General features: G+C 34.4%; 1 protein-coding gene across 1 annotated transcript; it reads left to right on the top strand.

Annotated features, from left to right (window-relative positions):
- Positions 1–7,659: 7,659 nt before the first annotated feature.
- LOC139855274 (uncharacterized) lies at positions 7,660–8,430 on the top strand. Its single transcript, XM_071844510.1, has one exon. The coding sequence runs from the start codon at positions 7,660–7,662 to the stop codon at positions 8,428–8,430; it is 771 nt and encodes a 256-aa protein (XP_071700611.1).
- Positions 8,431–18,673: the final 10,243 nt, after the last annotated feature.

Here is an 18,673-nt window from a genome sequence, read left to right on the forward strand (position 1 = left end):
CGCGAACGACGAAACAATAACTGGTTGTGAAATCTGTGGAGATTATCACTCAACATGGGAATGTTACTATTACGTTCCTATGGAAAATTACGCACCCACGGAACCTGAATGGAACGATTACGAAGAACACAATTCAAATTGGGATTATTCCCAAGAATATATCCAAAGTCAACAACCAGAAGACGAGGAAAATTACGTGTCCGAAAATTCTTTAAACATTATAAAAATCAAACTCGAAGAACTCGAAGCTCAAAATGAACAAATGAGAGAGTTTGTAAACCGGCAAGCTGAAACTCTATCAAATTACACACCTGTTGATCTGAGGAGACATGTTCAAAAAAATCCCATATCATCGAATTTTGATGAATTCGAGAGCTCCGAAATCAACAACTACCCCGATGATACTTTTTATTCAGTCTTACCAAATTCACAACATATCGACACATTAGCCTCTACAGACAAAATCATCAATCCATCAATGAATGATGAAGAAGAAATAAGGGTGACAAATTGGTACTCATGGGAAAACGATAACGTTAAAAATTTTACCCCCGAGACCAAAATGGAGGGACTGATAAGGACCGTTAATGAAGAAGAATTTACTTCGATCCCGAAATTCACTATTCAACAACCTTCCAACCCAATATTCTCAATAGACGAGTCATCTACCGAAGATGAACTACGAGCTGTAATAGATAATGACACCTCGGATTTCACCCAATCGGGTAATAGAGGTGAAAACTTTGATCACGAGAATAAAAGGAAGGAAATATTAGGAATTGTCCACCCTATAGAAATAAGTATGACGGTGTATATCGATCCATTTGACCAAGAACCAGAAAAGAGACATATCCATTTACTAAAAGCTACACTTAAAAAAGAATTTAGTAGTGACGATCGGGTGGGTCTAAACTTTAAACCCATTAATATATTTTATACCACCCGAGATGTGAATAACTGGCTCACTATTTTAATTCGTGGAACTTATTCTACTGACTTCACATGTCGTCAGCTAAGTGTGGGGAAGTTTAACCCCACTTAACGTTAAATTAGGGGTTCGGGTTAGTGCATAACTCGTTAATAAACATGCATAATAAATTAGGGTAAAAGACGCATTTTTAAAGATTAGCAAACAGTTCAGAAAAGCAACCGTTTTTGAAGAAAAATATGTGTGATAAAACAAGAAGGAATGAACGATGAACCGCGCCATCTATCATTCGACGAGCTTTGTAATTACAAACTGGGTATTTTCAATCACTTTTCTACACTAATCACCCTCATGAATTTATAATTAGAGTCTGATTTCATGCAAATGAGGGCATTGCATGATCTCAAGTGTGGGGAAGGGTTATAAATTCTCTCGAATTTGCACTTAGTTTATTTGCCAAATTTTGTGAAAATTTAAAAAAAAAAAAAAACTAAAAATTTTTTTCAAGTAAATGAAGTCAAAATCATGTTTATACATATTTATGAACGATGAAAACTAGGTGTTAATACCGAAATTATCGTTACCTCGGAAAGGACATAAATTGAGAAACACCCTAAAACGCTTGAATTCATTTAAAATGGAATAAAGGAGAATAAAAAGGCAAAGAAAGAAACTAAGTGTGGGGAGAATGTACCAAGTTATTCAATTAAAAAACTATCTATCACATGTTTCTGTAAAGTTTATTGCAAGTGTTTTTGTTTTGGACTAAATTAACTGTTTTACCCGATTTATTAAAGAAAGATGGATCTACACGATGAATCAATTCCATCATTAAAAGGAAGTAAAGTCTTCCGAAAAAGACACGCGCTTCTTGATTTAGGTCATGAAGTTGTCGTCCAGACCAGCTGTAGGTTGACGAAAAATCTAGAAAAGTCATCTCTAAAATCAGCAGGAAATCCACGGACCTCAGCATCAAACAGGGTCGCCAAGTGGTCAGATTTATCCTAACCATGAGAAGGATTTATCTCGTACAATGGGGGGCACCGTGCAAATTAGCTTGATAAGACTAATGAATCAGATCCCCAGAAAAGGATAATCTCCTTAAAGATTAAAAATCAGCTTTTAAGACTGATAATACTCAATCCTAGAGATTGACCTTAAAGATTGAGAATTCAAACTCATGGAATTCGATGATATCTAAACTCGAGCATGAACGAGAAAATATTTTGATCAAAAATACAAACCGATTTGTTTTCTGAAAAACCATTTTCAATGCGTTCATTACCATTGAACGTAAAATCCTAAGAAATTCACATGGAATTCATTAGGTCACCTGAACCAAATCGGGTGTCAACCGTAAGAACGGTGGTTGCATAGCATGGTCGGAGACAGGACCTTTTGCCAAGACCGAAAAACTATAGGGTGATCTTTACTATTACTCCTACAAAGGATAGTATTGCATCCGACACATTAAAGACCATAATCAAAAGCATGTCACGGGACATTGCCTTAACAGTTGCTTGTTCATCGCTTTCCTTTACAACCGGACGGTAGTTTACCGAAAGGTAATATACGGGACAAGTAAACTGGACGTGTTGCTTTCCTAATACAAGGTTAGCAAGTGGGTGACACAAAACCATAAGTTTTGAGCTAAAATTTTCAAATCTGAAACCCACCAACCCACAAAAATATTTTGCAAACACCGATGAAGGGTTATTCCGGAAAACCTGTCTAGGGTAAAATCTAGCATGAATTTTCAAAAGATCAAATGTTTTTATAAAGATCCAATTTCCTAACGGATCTAAATTTTCATAGTCATGTGGGACTGTAAACCACAAATGCTACTATCATTGTTTATACCGCCGTATCAAAATCACTGATGTACAAAGTGTGAAGAATAAAGAAGTGATTCTAGTGTGTTTTATTTCAAGACTGTATTGCTTGAGGACAAGCAACGTTCAAGTGTGGGGATATTTGATAGTGCTCCAAATGAACATATATTTAGTATCAATATCCCTCCGATATGTAAAGATTTCAGTTGCAATTGTTCCATTTTCATGTAATATTCATTTATATTAAATAAGTGCGAAGACAAAAGGCGAAAACAACGAATTGAAGACGCAAAGGTCCAAAAAGCTCAAAAGTACAAGATACAATTAAAAAGGTTCAATTTATTGATAAGGAACGTCTAAAAATGACAAGAGTACAATTACGAAACGCAAAGTACAAAATATCTCAGCGTACGCAAGGACGTTCGAAAATCCGGAACCGGTACATGAACCAACTCTCAACGCTCGACGCAACGGAAAAAAAAATTACGAGTCTACTATGTATATAAATATAATATAATATATAAATAATTATAAAAATTATTTATATATTATATATATTTAAATAAAAACCGTCGGCAGCCTTGGATCTTGAACTTGTGGGCTGGTTTTGAAACCTCCGCGACTTGCGGAGCTGGAAGGCCAAAATGGCCGCGACTCGCGGAGCAGTGAATTTCAATTCTGGCTATAAAAGCTCTCGAGTTCTGCATGTAAAAAAAATATAATAATAAGAATAATAATACTCCATAAGATAATAAATAAATAAATATATATATATAGTATAGATTAGTGTTATATTAGATTAGTTCGGGTTATGTAAAAGTTATTTTTACGGATTTTTGAAGTCGAAATTCTGTCCGTGTAACACTACGCGATAAATACTCAATGTAAGTTATGTTCTCCTTTTTAAATTAATGTCTCGTACTTAAGTTATTATTATGCTTATTTGAGCCAAAGTAATCATGATGTTGGACTAAATATTAAAGACGGGGTAATTGGGCTTTGTACCATAATTGGGGTTTGGACAAAAGAACGACACTTGTGGAAATTAGACTATGGGCTATTAATGAGCTTTATATTTGTTTAACTAAATGATAGTTTGTTAATTTTAATATAAAGATTTACAATTGGACGTACCTATAAATAACCACATACACTCGATCGGACACGATGTGCGAGATATTTATATGTACGAATAATCGTTCATTTAACCGGATACGGGAATGGATTAATAGCCACTAGAATAATTAAAACAGGGGTGAAATTACATTCAAGGGTAATTGGTGTAATTGTTAACAAAGTAGTAAAACCTTGGTTTACACGCAGTCGATAACCTGGTGTATTCATTAAACAAAGTATTAAAACCTTGTTACAATTCGAATCCCCAATTAGTTGGAATATTTAACTTCGGGTATAATAATAATTTGACGAGGACACTTGCACTTTATATTTATGACTGATGGACTGTTATGGACGAAAACCAGACGGACATATTAAATAATCCAGGACAAAGGACAATTAACCCATGGGCATAAAACTAAAATCAACACGTCAACCATCATGGTTACGGAAGTTTAAATAAGCAAAATATATTTTATTTCATATTTCCTCGTACTTTTATTTATTGTCATTTTAATTATGGTTATTTATTTTATTGTTATTTAAATATCATCATTTACTATACGCTTCGCTTAAAATATAAATCGACAAACCGGTCATTAAACGGTAAACCTCCTTTTATATATTATTATATATAATTATATATATTTTGTACAAATATAGTTGTTTAAAAATATAGTGTGCAATAAGCCCGCTCCCTGTGGAACGAACCGGACTTACTAAAAACTATACTACTCTACGATTAGGTACACTGCCTATAGTGTTGTAGCAAGGTTTAGGTATATCCATTCTATAAATAAATAAATATCTTGTGTAAAATTGTATCGTATTTAATAGTATTTCCTGCTAAAATTAATGCTATTTTATATACACCCCGCTGCACACCAAAGAAGAAGAAAGAACAGAAAACGAATAAGGGATATATTTAAATGAGTTGTGATATTAATCAGAAAAACAAGATCAGTCGAATGGTTAAGGGGTGTTCGGGTGAGCGAGAGGTCTCGGGTTCGAGTCCCGTCTTGGGCATTTTTTTTTAGAAAGGGCTCCTAAGGTAGTTTTCTTCTTCTTCTTCTTATTATTATTATTAGTATTATTATTATTATTATTATTATTATTATTATTATTATTATTATTATTATTATCATTATTATTATTATTATTATTATTATTATTATTATTATTATTATTATTATTATTATTATTATTATTATTATTATTATTATTATTATTATTATTATTATTATTATTATTATTATTATTATTATTATAAGTATTAGTATTATTCTTATTAGTATTATTATCATAAGTATTAGTATTATTATTAGTCGTATTACTATCATTATAATTAGTAATAATTTGTATTATTATTATTATTATTATTATTAGTATTATTATTAAAAGTATTATCGTAATCAAATATACCTTTTTATATATTATTATCGATATTATTATTATTACTAATGTTAAAGTTATTATAAACATTAATATTTAAAACATAATTATAATTAAAAAGTATCACTTTAATTAAAGTTATCAAAATTATCATTTCTAATAAAACTATCATTTTATTAAAAATTAACATTGTTATTAAAATTATAACTAAAATTTCATTTAGGTTATTATTATTATCGTAAAAAGATTCAACTTTATATTTATTAATATTATTTTACTAAATAAATACTCGTTGTATAAAAATATATTCAAAACCTACAACGGAACTATATTTATATTTTTATAATGAACACTGCTTAATTAATTATAATAAACATATTTAACGTACTATTTTCAAATAACATATAAAAATAACATACATACATATATATATATATATATATATATATATATATATATATATATATATATATATATATATATATATATATATATATATATATATATATATATATGAACATATAATTTAAATAGCAAATATATTACTATAAGTAATATATTATACACAAACTGGGTTGATTAACATTATATGTTCAATATACGTGTTAATATATAAATACTTGATATAGGTTCGTGAATCCGAGGACAACTTTGCACTTGTTCAGTGCCATCCTATGCATATTTACTACAAACTATCGTATCGTATCATGAGTTTTCATACCTCCCTTTGTATCTATATTTTTGGGCTGAGAATACATGCGCAACTTTTATAACTGTTTTACGTTTAGATACAAGTACTCAAACTTTTATGCTAAATACGTGCTTTGTCATGCTAAATCCCTACCGTAATATCGTTAATTGCTGAGGTATAAGATGCAAGCTTAGTTATTGTGAGTAGCGCTACTGAGAGTGACGTCTCTAGTCAGTTGACCGTTGGTCTTTGACTACATAATAATGATTCAACGACACGAATAACAAGTGTCACGGGGTAACTTTGATTAGTCACGATATAACAGCAACTCTTTCGATTGATATATTTGGTATCAATCAACTTTAAAATTAAATCTTGTGGTCTAATGCTATATTGAACTATTGATTTATGATAAACCTATGAACTCACTCAACTTCGTGTTGACTTTTTAAAGCATGTTTATTCTCAGGTCCTACATAATGCTCCCGCTGTGTATTTGCTAATTGAAAGCAACATTTCAACGAGTCATTCATGGATAATTTGAAAGACTTGCATTTGCTAATTTGATGATGATTGTTTGCTATGCTTGGAGTCTTCATTACATATCATATCAATTAAAGACATTTAATGCGTTGTTTATTAAATACAATGTAATATATTTATCTTCCGCTGCAAAACTCAATAAAACTCAATAAAACGTCTCATATAGAGTCGTTCTCGTTTATACAACTGTGATTTGATATAATTAGTCACAAGTACCCCAGGCCCTATTTGGGGGTGTGACACAAAATGTCGTCGGGAAAGGGCTCTTTTGTTGTAGTGCAACACCATTAAACTAGAAATATTTTTACGAACCCATCAAGGCTAATGTCACCCGCGTCAGACCTCTGACGCACTCTGACGACCACCGGACCGTCGGTGGTGCTCGGCGGTGGTGCTCGGCGGTAGTACTTGGCCGTGGTACTCTGCGGTGGCGATATATTTCAGATCTGGAAGCGGAGGTTTGGTGGTGCTCGGCGGTGGTGCTCAGCGGTGGTGCTCGACGGTGGCGGGTGTAACAGCTGGGTTTGTTTTGGGTGTGTATTCTAATCATTTGTATATAGTGTTAACATAGTTGGTTGTTTTAGAAGAGAAAGATGGATGAGAGAAATAAAGGAGATAAGTGAATAGAAAACACTGTATTTTTTTATTGTTAATGAATAATGATAATTATAATTATAATTAATAATTAATAATTAATATTAATTTATTTAATGTAATTATTATTCAATTATTGCCTATAAAAATACTAACTTTGGTCCAAAGAAGTCAAACATTGGTCTATTTACATAAAGCCTTAGACGGGATACAACGCAGCGTCAGATGGACCAGCGTCAGACGAGGTGGCGCAATCTGACGCCCCTGACGCCATTAACGGGGCATCAGTTTTTGATGCTGGGAGGCGTCAATCGGCTTTTTGACTGAAAAAAATGGGCTTCAAATGGTGTGGTGGCAGCAAATGATTGGGTGGGGTAATATATCCGTTACCCAACGGATATATACCTGTTTTTTGGTTTTTTTTTCTTTAAAAAATTCAATTTTACTCCATTTTACTCCTATTTAAACCCCAACAATCATATCATTTTTCACACAATTCATTCTTACTTACTCTATTTCTTTCTACTTTTTATTTTTTTTTACAAAAGTTTATTAGTTTATAAATGGGTTCGAGGTTACGGGGGTCTAATTCTGACTCTGAAGATTTGCGGATTGTTCAATTAATTCAAGAAATAGAAGATGATGATTTCGAAGTCGAATCGGCACCATCTATTTCGAGAGTTAGAGGTTACATTCCTAGGGAATGGGAGGTTGGTGCACAACGTTTGTGGGATGATTATTTTTGTGAGACGCCAAAATATCCACAAAGAAAATTTAAACGCCGTTTTCGCATGCGAATACAATTATTTCTCCGGATAGTGCAAGGTATTACTATTTTCCAAAGTGATAATATGCCAGAATATTTTACTTACTTTTCTCAACGAGTTGATGCTATCGGTAGGCCTACATTTACTACTTTACAAAAATGTACGTCGGCTATACGTCAATTGGCGTATGGCACCGCTCCCGATATGTGGGATGAATATTTGCAAATGAGTGAGCAAACATCAATACTATGTCTAGATTACTTTTGTATGTGTATTATTACATTGTACAAAAAGGAATACATGCGATCTTCGAATGCACACGATGTTGCTAGATTATATAATGCTCACGAGGAGAGACATGGGTTTAGGGGTATGCTCGGGAGTATAGATTGTATGCACTGGGAGTGGAGGAATTGTTTTGTTGCTTTAAAAGGACAATACACTAGGGGTGATCACAAAAAACCGACCCTTATGCTTGAAGCTGTTGCTTCTTATGACTTGTGGATTTGGCATGCTTTTTTTGGGATGGCGGGTTCAAACAATGATATCAACGTTTTGAACCAATAACCTATATTTGATAAACTTAAGAACAGAACATTTCCATCCGCACCATTTGAGGTAAATGGGCATGAATATAGCAAAGGATATTACCTTGCGGATGGTATATATCCCGATTGGGCAACTTTAGTTAAAGGATATTCATGTCCTACTGAAGAACCAACGATTAAGTTCACAAGATTTTAAGCTAGTACCCGAAAGGATGTAGAGAGGGAGTTTGGGGTTCTTCAAGGTCGTTTTCATATTATACGCATAGCTTCACGAAGTATGAGCGTTAACAGGATGCGAAGAGTGATGGAATGTTGTCTCATATTACATAACATGATACTTGAAGATAACGGCTTTGCACTTTCTAAATGGGAAGAAATATTCACTACCGAAGAAATGGAAAATGGTATGGAACGTATACGAAACAGAGGACGAGATCGAGATATCATCGCAAGAGAAATAAGGGATCGAGATTTGCACAACCAACTCACCGAGGATTTAGTCGAGCATATTTGGAATCTTCCACCGACTTTTCGCAATGCGAATTAGTTTTTTTTTAATCTATGTAATCGTCAATCTATGTACTTTTAAATTCTTTTCAAAAATTAATTATGTATTTTTTTTATTAATGTTATTTATTTTATTTTGTTGTATTTATTTACTATTATGATGTAATTTATTTTATTTTGTTGTATTTATTTACCATTTTAAATCATTTGAAAAAAAATAAAAATAAAAACTGGTGGACCCTACTAAATTTGACACTGGCATTTGACATTTAGGGTTATTGGGGGGTCAAAATTTAACACTACCATGTCACAGGTAGATGCACTTTTTGAGCCAAAAAGTACAAATCTGCCTGTGATGTCACAGGCAGGGTTAGAAACAGTCTTATGTATAATAAAACCACGTGCAATAACTAATCATATCTCAACAAATTTGGAAAGTCAAAGACGGTGTAATTGGAAAGAAACTCGCTGGAATTTAGCTAAAGGGGATCTTTAATGATAGTTTTCGGAAACTTTTTATTACACCATTAATGACCATGACATTATCCTTTTCTATGACAAACTGCCATATCAAATTTCTCTTTACATTGCTCCACTACTTCACATACTAAAGAGTTTTAACAAGAATAAGACTAAACAATGAACTCACAATTCATTCATTTGAACTAGATCCATTTGATTCAGTTATCATCCTTAAATAATACATCTCGACTAATCTAACAGCTAATTAACAAACTTAACAAACTAATCCCCTATATTTACAGAATTAACCCTGCACTATAATTAAATACATTCAGTCCCTGAACTTCTTATTTACATCAGTATTCCCCTTCAAGTTGGTAGTATCAGGCAATGAAACTCCTAACGTAGACAACAATTTGTTATGCTGCTCTGAAGGTACAACTTTCGTAAATACATCTGCAAATTGTGATTTTGTGTGAATATATTGTGTCTTAATCATACCAGACTTGACTTAATCTCACACATAATGACAATTCACCTCTATATGTTTAGTTCGGGCATGAAATACTGAATTTGCAGCTATGTGTATAGCTGCCCGGTTGTCACAAAATAGCTCAACTGGACCCAAATAAGTCAACCTTAAATCCTTTAGTAAAGTAACAAGCCAAATAATTTCACAACAAGTGAGTGCCATTGCCCTGTACTCAGCTTCTGCAGATGAACGTGACACTACATTTTGCTTCTTTGACTTCCAAGACAAAGGTGAATCACCAAGCAAAACACAATATCCCTTGGTTGATCTTCTGGTCATTGGGCAATTAGCCCAATCAAAATCACAATAGGCCTTTAACTGGACAACAGACTTATTAGCAAGTATAATACCTTGAGTTGGAGCCAACAATAGATATCTCAACTGATGCATCACAACTTGCGTATGTACAGAAGTGGGATTTTGCATAAACAGACTCAACAGTTGCACAGTATAGCAAATATATGTCCTAGTTATAGTTAGGTAAATTAGTTAACCTACTATTCTTCTGTACACCTCTCGATCCTTCAAAAGAGAACCAACTTCAGCAGTCAATTTAACATTTTGATCCATAGATAATTTGTAGGGGTTTGAGATTCTATACACCTGCTTCTTTCAACAGATCCAGTGTATATTTTCTTTGTGGCACAAATATTCCATGCTCAGATTTAGACACTTCTAAGCTTAGAAAATAACTCAACTCACCCAAATCTTTCATATGAAATTTGGATTTTAACTACTCTTTTAACTTCAAAATATGATCATGACTATTTCCAGTGATCATCAGATAAGCAATAAATTGTTCATTATCTTTTTTAGTAAACAATGAGTAGTCAGCTTTGAATTGTTGATATCCATGTGACAACAAAGCACTTGATAATTTGGCAAACCACTGCCTTGGTGCTTATTTAAGTCCGTATAGGGACTTTTTGAGTTTGCAAACTCTAACATCTTCTGATTTAGCATCTTGAACACTCTCCCCTTTACCTACATAACCCATAGGCAAGTTCATGTACACTTCTTCCATTAATTTGCCATGAAGAAATGCATTAAATACATTCATTTGGCATATCTCCCAATCATACATAGTTGTTACTGCTAATAGATCTAACAGTCACCATTTTTGCAACAAGTGCAAAAGTTTTAGCATAATCCACTCCCTGTCTTTATCTATTACCATCAACAACTAACCTAGCTTTCTTTCTTTCAACAGCCATCAGCCTTGAGTTTTGTTTTGAATATCCAATGGCACCTAATTGGTTTCTTTCCAGCAGGTAAAGTGGTAATTTCCTGTGTGTTATTTGTCTCTATAGCAGTTAATTCACTATTCATAGCTTCACACCATCCAGAATCTGTAATTGCTTCTTTAAAACATGTTGGATCAACTTGAGTAATCAATGTAGTGATATAATTCTGAAATTCAGATTGTATGTAACGACCCGACAAAATCGTCATTGACGGCACCGTTAACTTAGATCCCGTTACGTGGTCATAGTTCCTAAATGAGACACGTTTGACCAAAATTATGTCGCCTTCATTTGAAACGTACAAGACTTACAAAGTTTAGTTTACCAAACGGATCGACAACAAGTTTAAGTTTACAAAAGTAGTAAAGTATAAATGAAATAACTTGCGACATAATTAGTTTAAAATCACAGTTGCTATAAATAGCGTAAGTATGTAAACAACATGTTTGAATCCAAAGGTGCTATCACTAGCGTATGCATGTATGTATGCTTGACCCCAAGCAAGTATGAGTGTACGCGGAAGCATGTATCAAATAGCCATGTATGAACCTGAGAAGCATATAGAAAACTGTCAACGAAAAACGTTGGTGAAATCATAGGTGTATTAGTAAACGTTATATTTTGAACCACAAGATTTAGTATTTCCAATATGTTGATTATCCAAACCGTTTGCATTCCAAAAGTTTGTTCGCGAGCACCCAATTATCAAGACTTAACGTTTCCTTCCATAGAACTCCATCACAATAGTGTTAGAACATACACTGTTTCTCGAAAATATATTTCATCCTTAGACGGTAGCGAACCGTCCGAAATGAGGGTTTGTCAAACCCGTATGGCCACACAATATAAGTTCTCGCTTACACCCTGCAAGTGTAACTAATGATAATCGAATTGAGGATTTTTGTTCTAACTCGCTGTGGAATGTTTGTTTCCTCGTACTTGTGTTCAAAGTATAAAAGTAAGTAGTACAAAATGTAACAAAGTATATGTTTCTCAGCCCACAATTTAAAAGTATAAAAAGTTGTTGAAAAGGTGGGACTATGATTTCACCTAGAGTGCACAAGTATAAATGTACTTCACAAAGTAAACGTGTGCATGAAAGTTGCTTAGCCTTGACCTAAACAAGTAAGTTGTATCAATTAACCGGTTACGACACAAGGCCGGGCGAAATGTGTGAAATTAGTCCTATGGCTCGTTACGACTCGATTAAATATAGCATGTGAATCACGTTGTCAAGTTTCATGCAAGAATCAAGTATAAAATAATATTTAAAAATTACATAAGTTTTTGGTTAAGTTTGACTAAAAGTCAAACTCGGTAAAGTCAAAGTCAACGAAAAGTCAACACGTTCGGGTCGGGTCCCGAACTATTTTTATGTGCTAGTTATTCATATATAAGCATGTTAGAACAAGTTTCATGTGAATCGGAGGTCCATAGCATGCCACACATTTTTTGTATTTTGGACAAGAAGGTCAGAATCAAACTACGCCTAATGTCGCGCCGCGACAAAGGCTAGCCGTGCCGCGGCGAATAACGGGTGCTGGTACCTGGCCAGTCTCAATTGTCTAAGTCCCAAATCAAAATTCAAACTAACACAAAACACAAACCGTAAACACTTAGAATGCGTATCTTATATCGTTGGAAAGCTCTTTCGACGAGAAATACAACTAACTACTTTTCACAAAGCAAAAACATCAATTACAATACCGAAAACTCGTCAGTTGATCAATAAAGGTTTATTTTCAAAGTTTCAAGTTCATCAAATGCATTTTAAGTTTTGGGAATCCAATTCACACATATGATATGCCGTTTTGAAGGTAATGAAATGTGCATTACAACTAAACACTTACAAATAACATTTCATGGCATTAAAGCATCAAAAAGTTCATTTTAAGTCTATCAAACCCTAACCAAAATCCACAAAAATCAATATTCATGTTTTTGAAGTTTTCTTAATCAACCTATGCATCAAAACGAAGCTAGTGATATTAGTAACACAATTAAAACATGAAATTTAACAATTTAACAACATTAACTCATCCAAAATCAAAGATTAAGCACACCCATTTTCAAGTTCATGCTAGTTACTCCAAAACAACAAATCGAGCAAATAAATCATATTTTCATGTTATACACGAGCCATAGACACTAACTAACACCATTTCAAGTCAAAAACACGAATTTAGAGAAATCTAGAGTTTTAGAAATGTTACCCAAACGAGATGAAATTGGTACCAAAATGTAGAAGATGAAGAGAGGATCACGAATATGTAATTTGTTTTGATGTTTGCTTGTTAGATCCGTAGATGATGATTGAATGGTTTTGGAGAAATGGAAGAAAAATGAAAGTAAAAAGAGAGAAAGAGAGAAATGAGGTGGGAGGTGGGTGGTGGTGACTAGTTGACCACTAGTCTCCACTTTGCCTACTTGGCAACTTCGGTCCCTCAAGTTTCAAAGCGGGTGCGAGAATTAACCAAACGAATATTTTTAAAAACGCTCGAGTAAACGAGTGATGTTATGATTAAATAACGGGAATATTATGAACGTTAGTCAACGAAAACTACGAATTTAAATAACGAAAGATTTTATTTAAAAAAAAAAAGACGGTGTTAAAAATAAATTTAACGGAAAAGTGCGGGATGTTACATTACCTACACCTTAAAAGAAATTTCGTCCCGAAATTTAGTTGAAAGTAGTAATCGTTGTTTCTTCTTCGAAACCTTGCGTTGCCAATTCTATGAATAAGTGAAAGTACTTCCTTGGGCATCATAACGAACTTGACAGTCGAGATCTTACGTTGTTTCAGAGTTTGGTTTCACGATTTATAGTTTCAACCGGTCCTCCTAGGAAGTGAAGTTTATCGTTGATAGTAAGTTCATCGAAGAGGATAACAAGTTCTTGTTTCGCAAGACAAGCCTTTAAGTTTGATACACAGAATGTAGGATGAACGGAATTTGTGTGAGTCAGAAGTTCGAAGCGGTAAGCAACGGGCACAACACGCCCCAAGATTTCAAAAGGACTAAAAATATCGCAGATTTAGCTTTCTACGTTTCCAAAACGGACTACACCTTTTCAAGGTGCGACTTTTAACGTTACGTGGTATCCCACTTGGAATTCGAGAGGTTTAAGTTTAACATTTGTATGGCTCTTTTGGCGACTACGGGCCGTCTTGAGCCTTTCTTGGAATTGAAAAATTTTCCGGTTGTTTCATGAATGATTTCGGGTCCGGTGGTTCGCTTGTCACCTACTTCGGTTCAACAATTTAAGAAAACGACAATTACGGCTATACGGGTCCTCGAGAAGTGTGACGTTAAGACTTGAATGATAACCATCGTTGTAAGAGAATTTGGTTAAAGGCAAAAACTTTTCTCAAGTAAATTTGAAGTTGATAACGCAAACTCGTATTATGGTTTCCAAGGTTTGAATCATATGTTTGCTTGGTCCGTCGGTTTGTGGATGATACGCGGTACCCATGTTTAAACGTGGTCCCGAGGCTTTTTGTAAGGCACCCTGAAATTTAGAAGTGAAACGAGAATCTCGATCCGAGACGAGGTACATTTTCTCAAGATATATTTGAACAAGTTTTTGTTTCTCAAGAATTTCGCGCAGCGAAAGATTTATCGGTTTCCAAAAACGTTCGTTAGGACTATTCACCCTCGTGGCGAATACTATATAATGTGAAAAGTCTCTCTCTCCATTGAGAATTTAGAATAAAGATTTCCTTAAACGGAAATACGAGTGTAAGGCGAGAGAAGTTTCCACCTCGATGTGAGCACAACAAGCATATTGTAGTTCGTCGATAAAATGGTAAGAAAACGAGATAGTATACAAGTGTAACATATGTTTGAAGTTGAAAGAATTTGTCATCCGTTCGGAAGCATAAGTATGGTTCGATAATAATCGACGATGAGTCCCGGGTATGGTTGTTATCAGTATTCTCGGAATTGTCGGATGTCCAAACAAGAAAAATGAGGTCATGTACATGGCACATGGTGGTGATTAGGTTGATCGAGTGCAATCACCATCACGTGTCATTAGAACTTTTGTATGACTTACCGTAATATAACCACGTTGATCGAGTGTCATTATATTACGCTATCTCATACCTCCATTCCCACATCACTCCATAGATTCAAGTTCATGTAATCGTGAAGTTTTAAAATGAACAAAGTGTAACGACGTCCCTAACGTGACTCGTATTGAATTGAAAGAATTAGTGCAACTCTAAAGAAGCGTTCCCCGAGGGAAGTGTATAAATGATTGTTCACGTCAATGCGGTTCAAGTCAAACAATAATGTATTCAGGTACGAGAAGTGTAACGAGTCATGATAACGAATAGTACGCAACCGTAGTGATAAATAGTGATGACGATACTCACCTAGAGTAGTGATGGTAGTAACAAGAAGTGGTAGATAGTAAGGAACACCGGTGGGAAGCCGATAGTAAGTTGAGACGGTTGGCGAATAACAACGTGGGAGATAGAGTTCCCGAACTAGTGTGACTAATGAAGTCGTCGTCATCCTTACGCGTATGAATCTTGAATTTACGTGTGTTACTAGAAAGTGGCAGAATACGGATTCGTATGATGAAAGTTTGGTACCATTAAAAATTTGCCTAAGAATGATTCAAGTATAATGCACAAGTAGTCAAGTAAGTGCTATCTATAGCAAATGTATGTCAGAATGCAATGGCTAACTATCCGGTTGTAGTCTAGATTCACTAATGCGTCCTAACGACTCTGTCAGACACACTAATGCACATCCTAGTTCCCTACAACCAACACTCTGATTCCATCTGTAACGACCCGATAAAATCGTCATTGACGGCTCCGTTAACTTAGGTCCCGTTACGTGGTCGTAGTCCCTAAATGAGACACGTTTGACCAAAATTATGTCGCCTTCATTTGAAACGTACAAGACTTACAAAGTTTAGTTTACCAAACGGATCGACAACAAGTTTAAGTTTACAAAAGTAGTAAAGTATAAATGAAATAACTTGCGACATAATTAGTTTAAAATCACAGTTGCTATAAATAGCGTAAGTATGTAAACAACATCTTTGAATCCAAAGGTGCTATCACTAGCGTATGCATGTATGTATGCTTGACCCCAAGCAAGTATGAGTGTACGCGGAAGCATGTATCAAATAGCCATGTATGAACCTGAGAAACATATAGAAAACTGTCAACAAAAAACGTTGGTGAAATCATAGGTGTATTAGTAAACGTTATATTTTGAACCACAAGATTTAGTATTTCCAATATGTTGATTATCCAAATCGTTTGCATTCCAAAAGTTTGTTCGCGAGCACCCAATTATCAAGACTTAACGTTTCCTTCCATAGAACCCCATCACAATAGTGTTAGAACATACACTGTTTCTTGAAAATATATTTCATCTGTAGACGGTAGCGAACCGTCCGAAATGAGGGTTTGTCAAACCCGTATGGCCACACAATATAAGTTCTCGCTTACACCCTGCAAGTGTAACTAATGATAATCGAATTGAGGATTTTTGTTCTAACTCGCTGTGGAATGTTTGTTTCCTCGTACTTGTGTTCAAAGTATAAAAGTAAGTAGTACAAAATGTAACAAAGTATATGTTTCTCAGCCCACAATTTAAAAGTATAAAAAGTTGTTGAAAAGGTGGGACTATGATCTCACCTCGAGTGCACGAGTATAAATGTACTTCACAAAGTAAACGTGTGCATGAAAGTTGCTTAGCCTTGACCTAAACAAGTAAGTTGTATCAATTAACCGGTTACGACACAAGGCCGGGAGAAATGTGTTCAATTAGTCCTATGGCTCGTTATGACTCGATTAAATATAGCATGTGAATCACGTTGTCAAGTTTCATGCAAGAATCAAGTATAAAATAATATTTGAACGATTGCATAAGTTTTTGGTTAAGTTTGACTAAAAGTCAAACTCGGTCAAGTCAAAGTCAACGAAAAAGTCAACACGTTCGGGTCGGGTCCCGAACTATTTTTCTGTGCTAGTTATTCATATATAAGCATGTTAGAACAAGTTTCATGTGAATCGGAGGTCCATAGCATGCCACACATTTTTCGTATTTTGGATAAGAAGGTCAGAATCAAACTACGCCTAATGTCGCACCGCGACAAAGGCTAGCCGTGCCGCGGCGAATAACGGGTGCTGGTACCTGGTCAGTCTCAATTGTCTAAGTCCCAAATCAAAATTCAAACTAACACAAAACACAAACCGTAAACACTTAGAATGCGTATCTTATATCGTTGGAAAGCTCTTTCGACGAGGAATACAACTAACTACTTTTCACCAAGCAAAAACATCAATTACAATACCGAAAACTCGTCAGTTGATCAATAAAGGTTTATTTTCAAAGTTTCAAGTTCATCAAATGCATTTTAAGTTTCGGGAATCCAATTCACACATATGATATGCCGTTTTGAAGGTAATGAAACGCGCATTATAACTAAACACTTACAAATAATATTTCATGGCATTCAAGCATTAAAAAGTTCGTTTTAAGTCTATCAAACCCTAACCAAAATCCACAAAAATCAATATTCATGTTTTTGAAGTTTTCTTAATCAACCTATGCATCAAAACGAAGCTAGTGATACTAGTAACACAATTAAAACATGAACTTTAACAATTTAACAACATTAACTCATCCAAAATCAAAGATTAAGCACACCCATTTTCAAGTTCATGCTAGTTACTCCAAAACAACAAATCGAGCAAATAAATCATATTTTCATGTTATACACGAGCCATAGACACTAACTAACACCATTTCAAGTCAAAAACACGAATTTAGAGAAATCTAGACTTTTAGAAATGTTACCCAAACGAGATGAAATTGGTACCAAAATGTAGAGGATGAAGAGAGGATCACGAATATGTAATTTGTTTTGATGTTTGCGTGTTAGATCCGAAATAGATGATGATTGAATGGTTTTGGAGAAATGGAAGAAAAATGGAAGTAAAAAGAGAGAAAGAGAGAAATGAGGTGGGAGGTGGGTGGTGGTGACTAGTTGACCACTAGTCTCCACTTTGCCCACTTGGCAACTTCGGTCCCTCAAGTTTCAAAGCGGGTGCGAGAATTAACCAAACGAATATTTTTAAAAACTCTCGAGTAAACGAGTGATGTTATGATTAAATAACAGGAATATTATGAACGTTAGTCAACGGAAACTACGAATTTAAATAACGAAAGATTTTATTTTTAAAAAAAAAAAGACGATGTTAAAAATAAATTTAACGGAAAAGTGCGGGATGTTACATTGTAGTATATCACTTGATACTTGATTAACTACAGGAACATGAGATAAACCACTTATAGACCTTGGAAAAACATAATCTTTATGTCACAAAGGTGGATTTGAAGACCTACTTAACCTTCTTAAGTCACTTTGTGATGAGCTAGTAGCATGATCAGAAGGATCATCATGAACAACCGTATAATCTTGAGCTTCAGAGGCAAAGATTATAGAAGGATCATCATATATGGAGGGATTATTAGTATGCTGAGGTG

The sequence above is a fragment of the Rutidosis leptorrhynchoides genome, chromosome 6 (genome assembly GCF_046630445.1).
Source record: "Rutidosis leptorrhynchoides isolate AG116_Rl617_1_P2 chromosome 6, CSIRO_AGI_Rlap_v1, whole genome shotgun sequence".
NCBI classification, from domain to species: domain Eukaryota; kingdom Viridiplantae; phylum Streptophyta; class Magnoliopsida; order Asterales; family Asteraceae; genus Rutidosis; species Rutidosis leptorrhynchoides.

Excerpts from the sequence above, each read along its gene's own strand:
- LOC139855274 (XM_071844510.1), top strand. The coding sequence starts at position 7,660 with ATGGGTTCGAGGTTACGGGGGTCTAATTCTGACTCTGAAGATTTGCGG.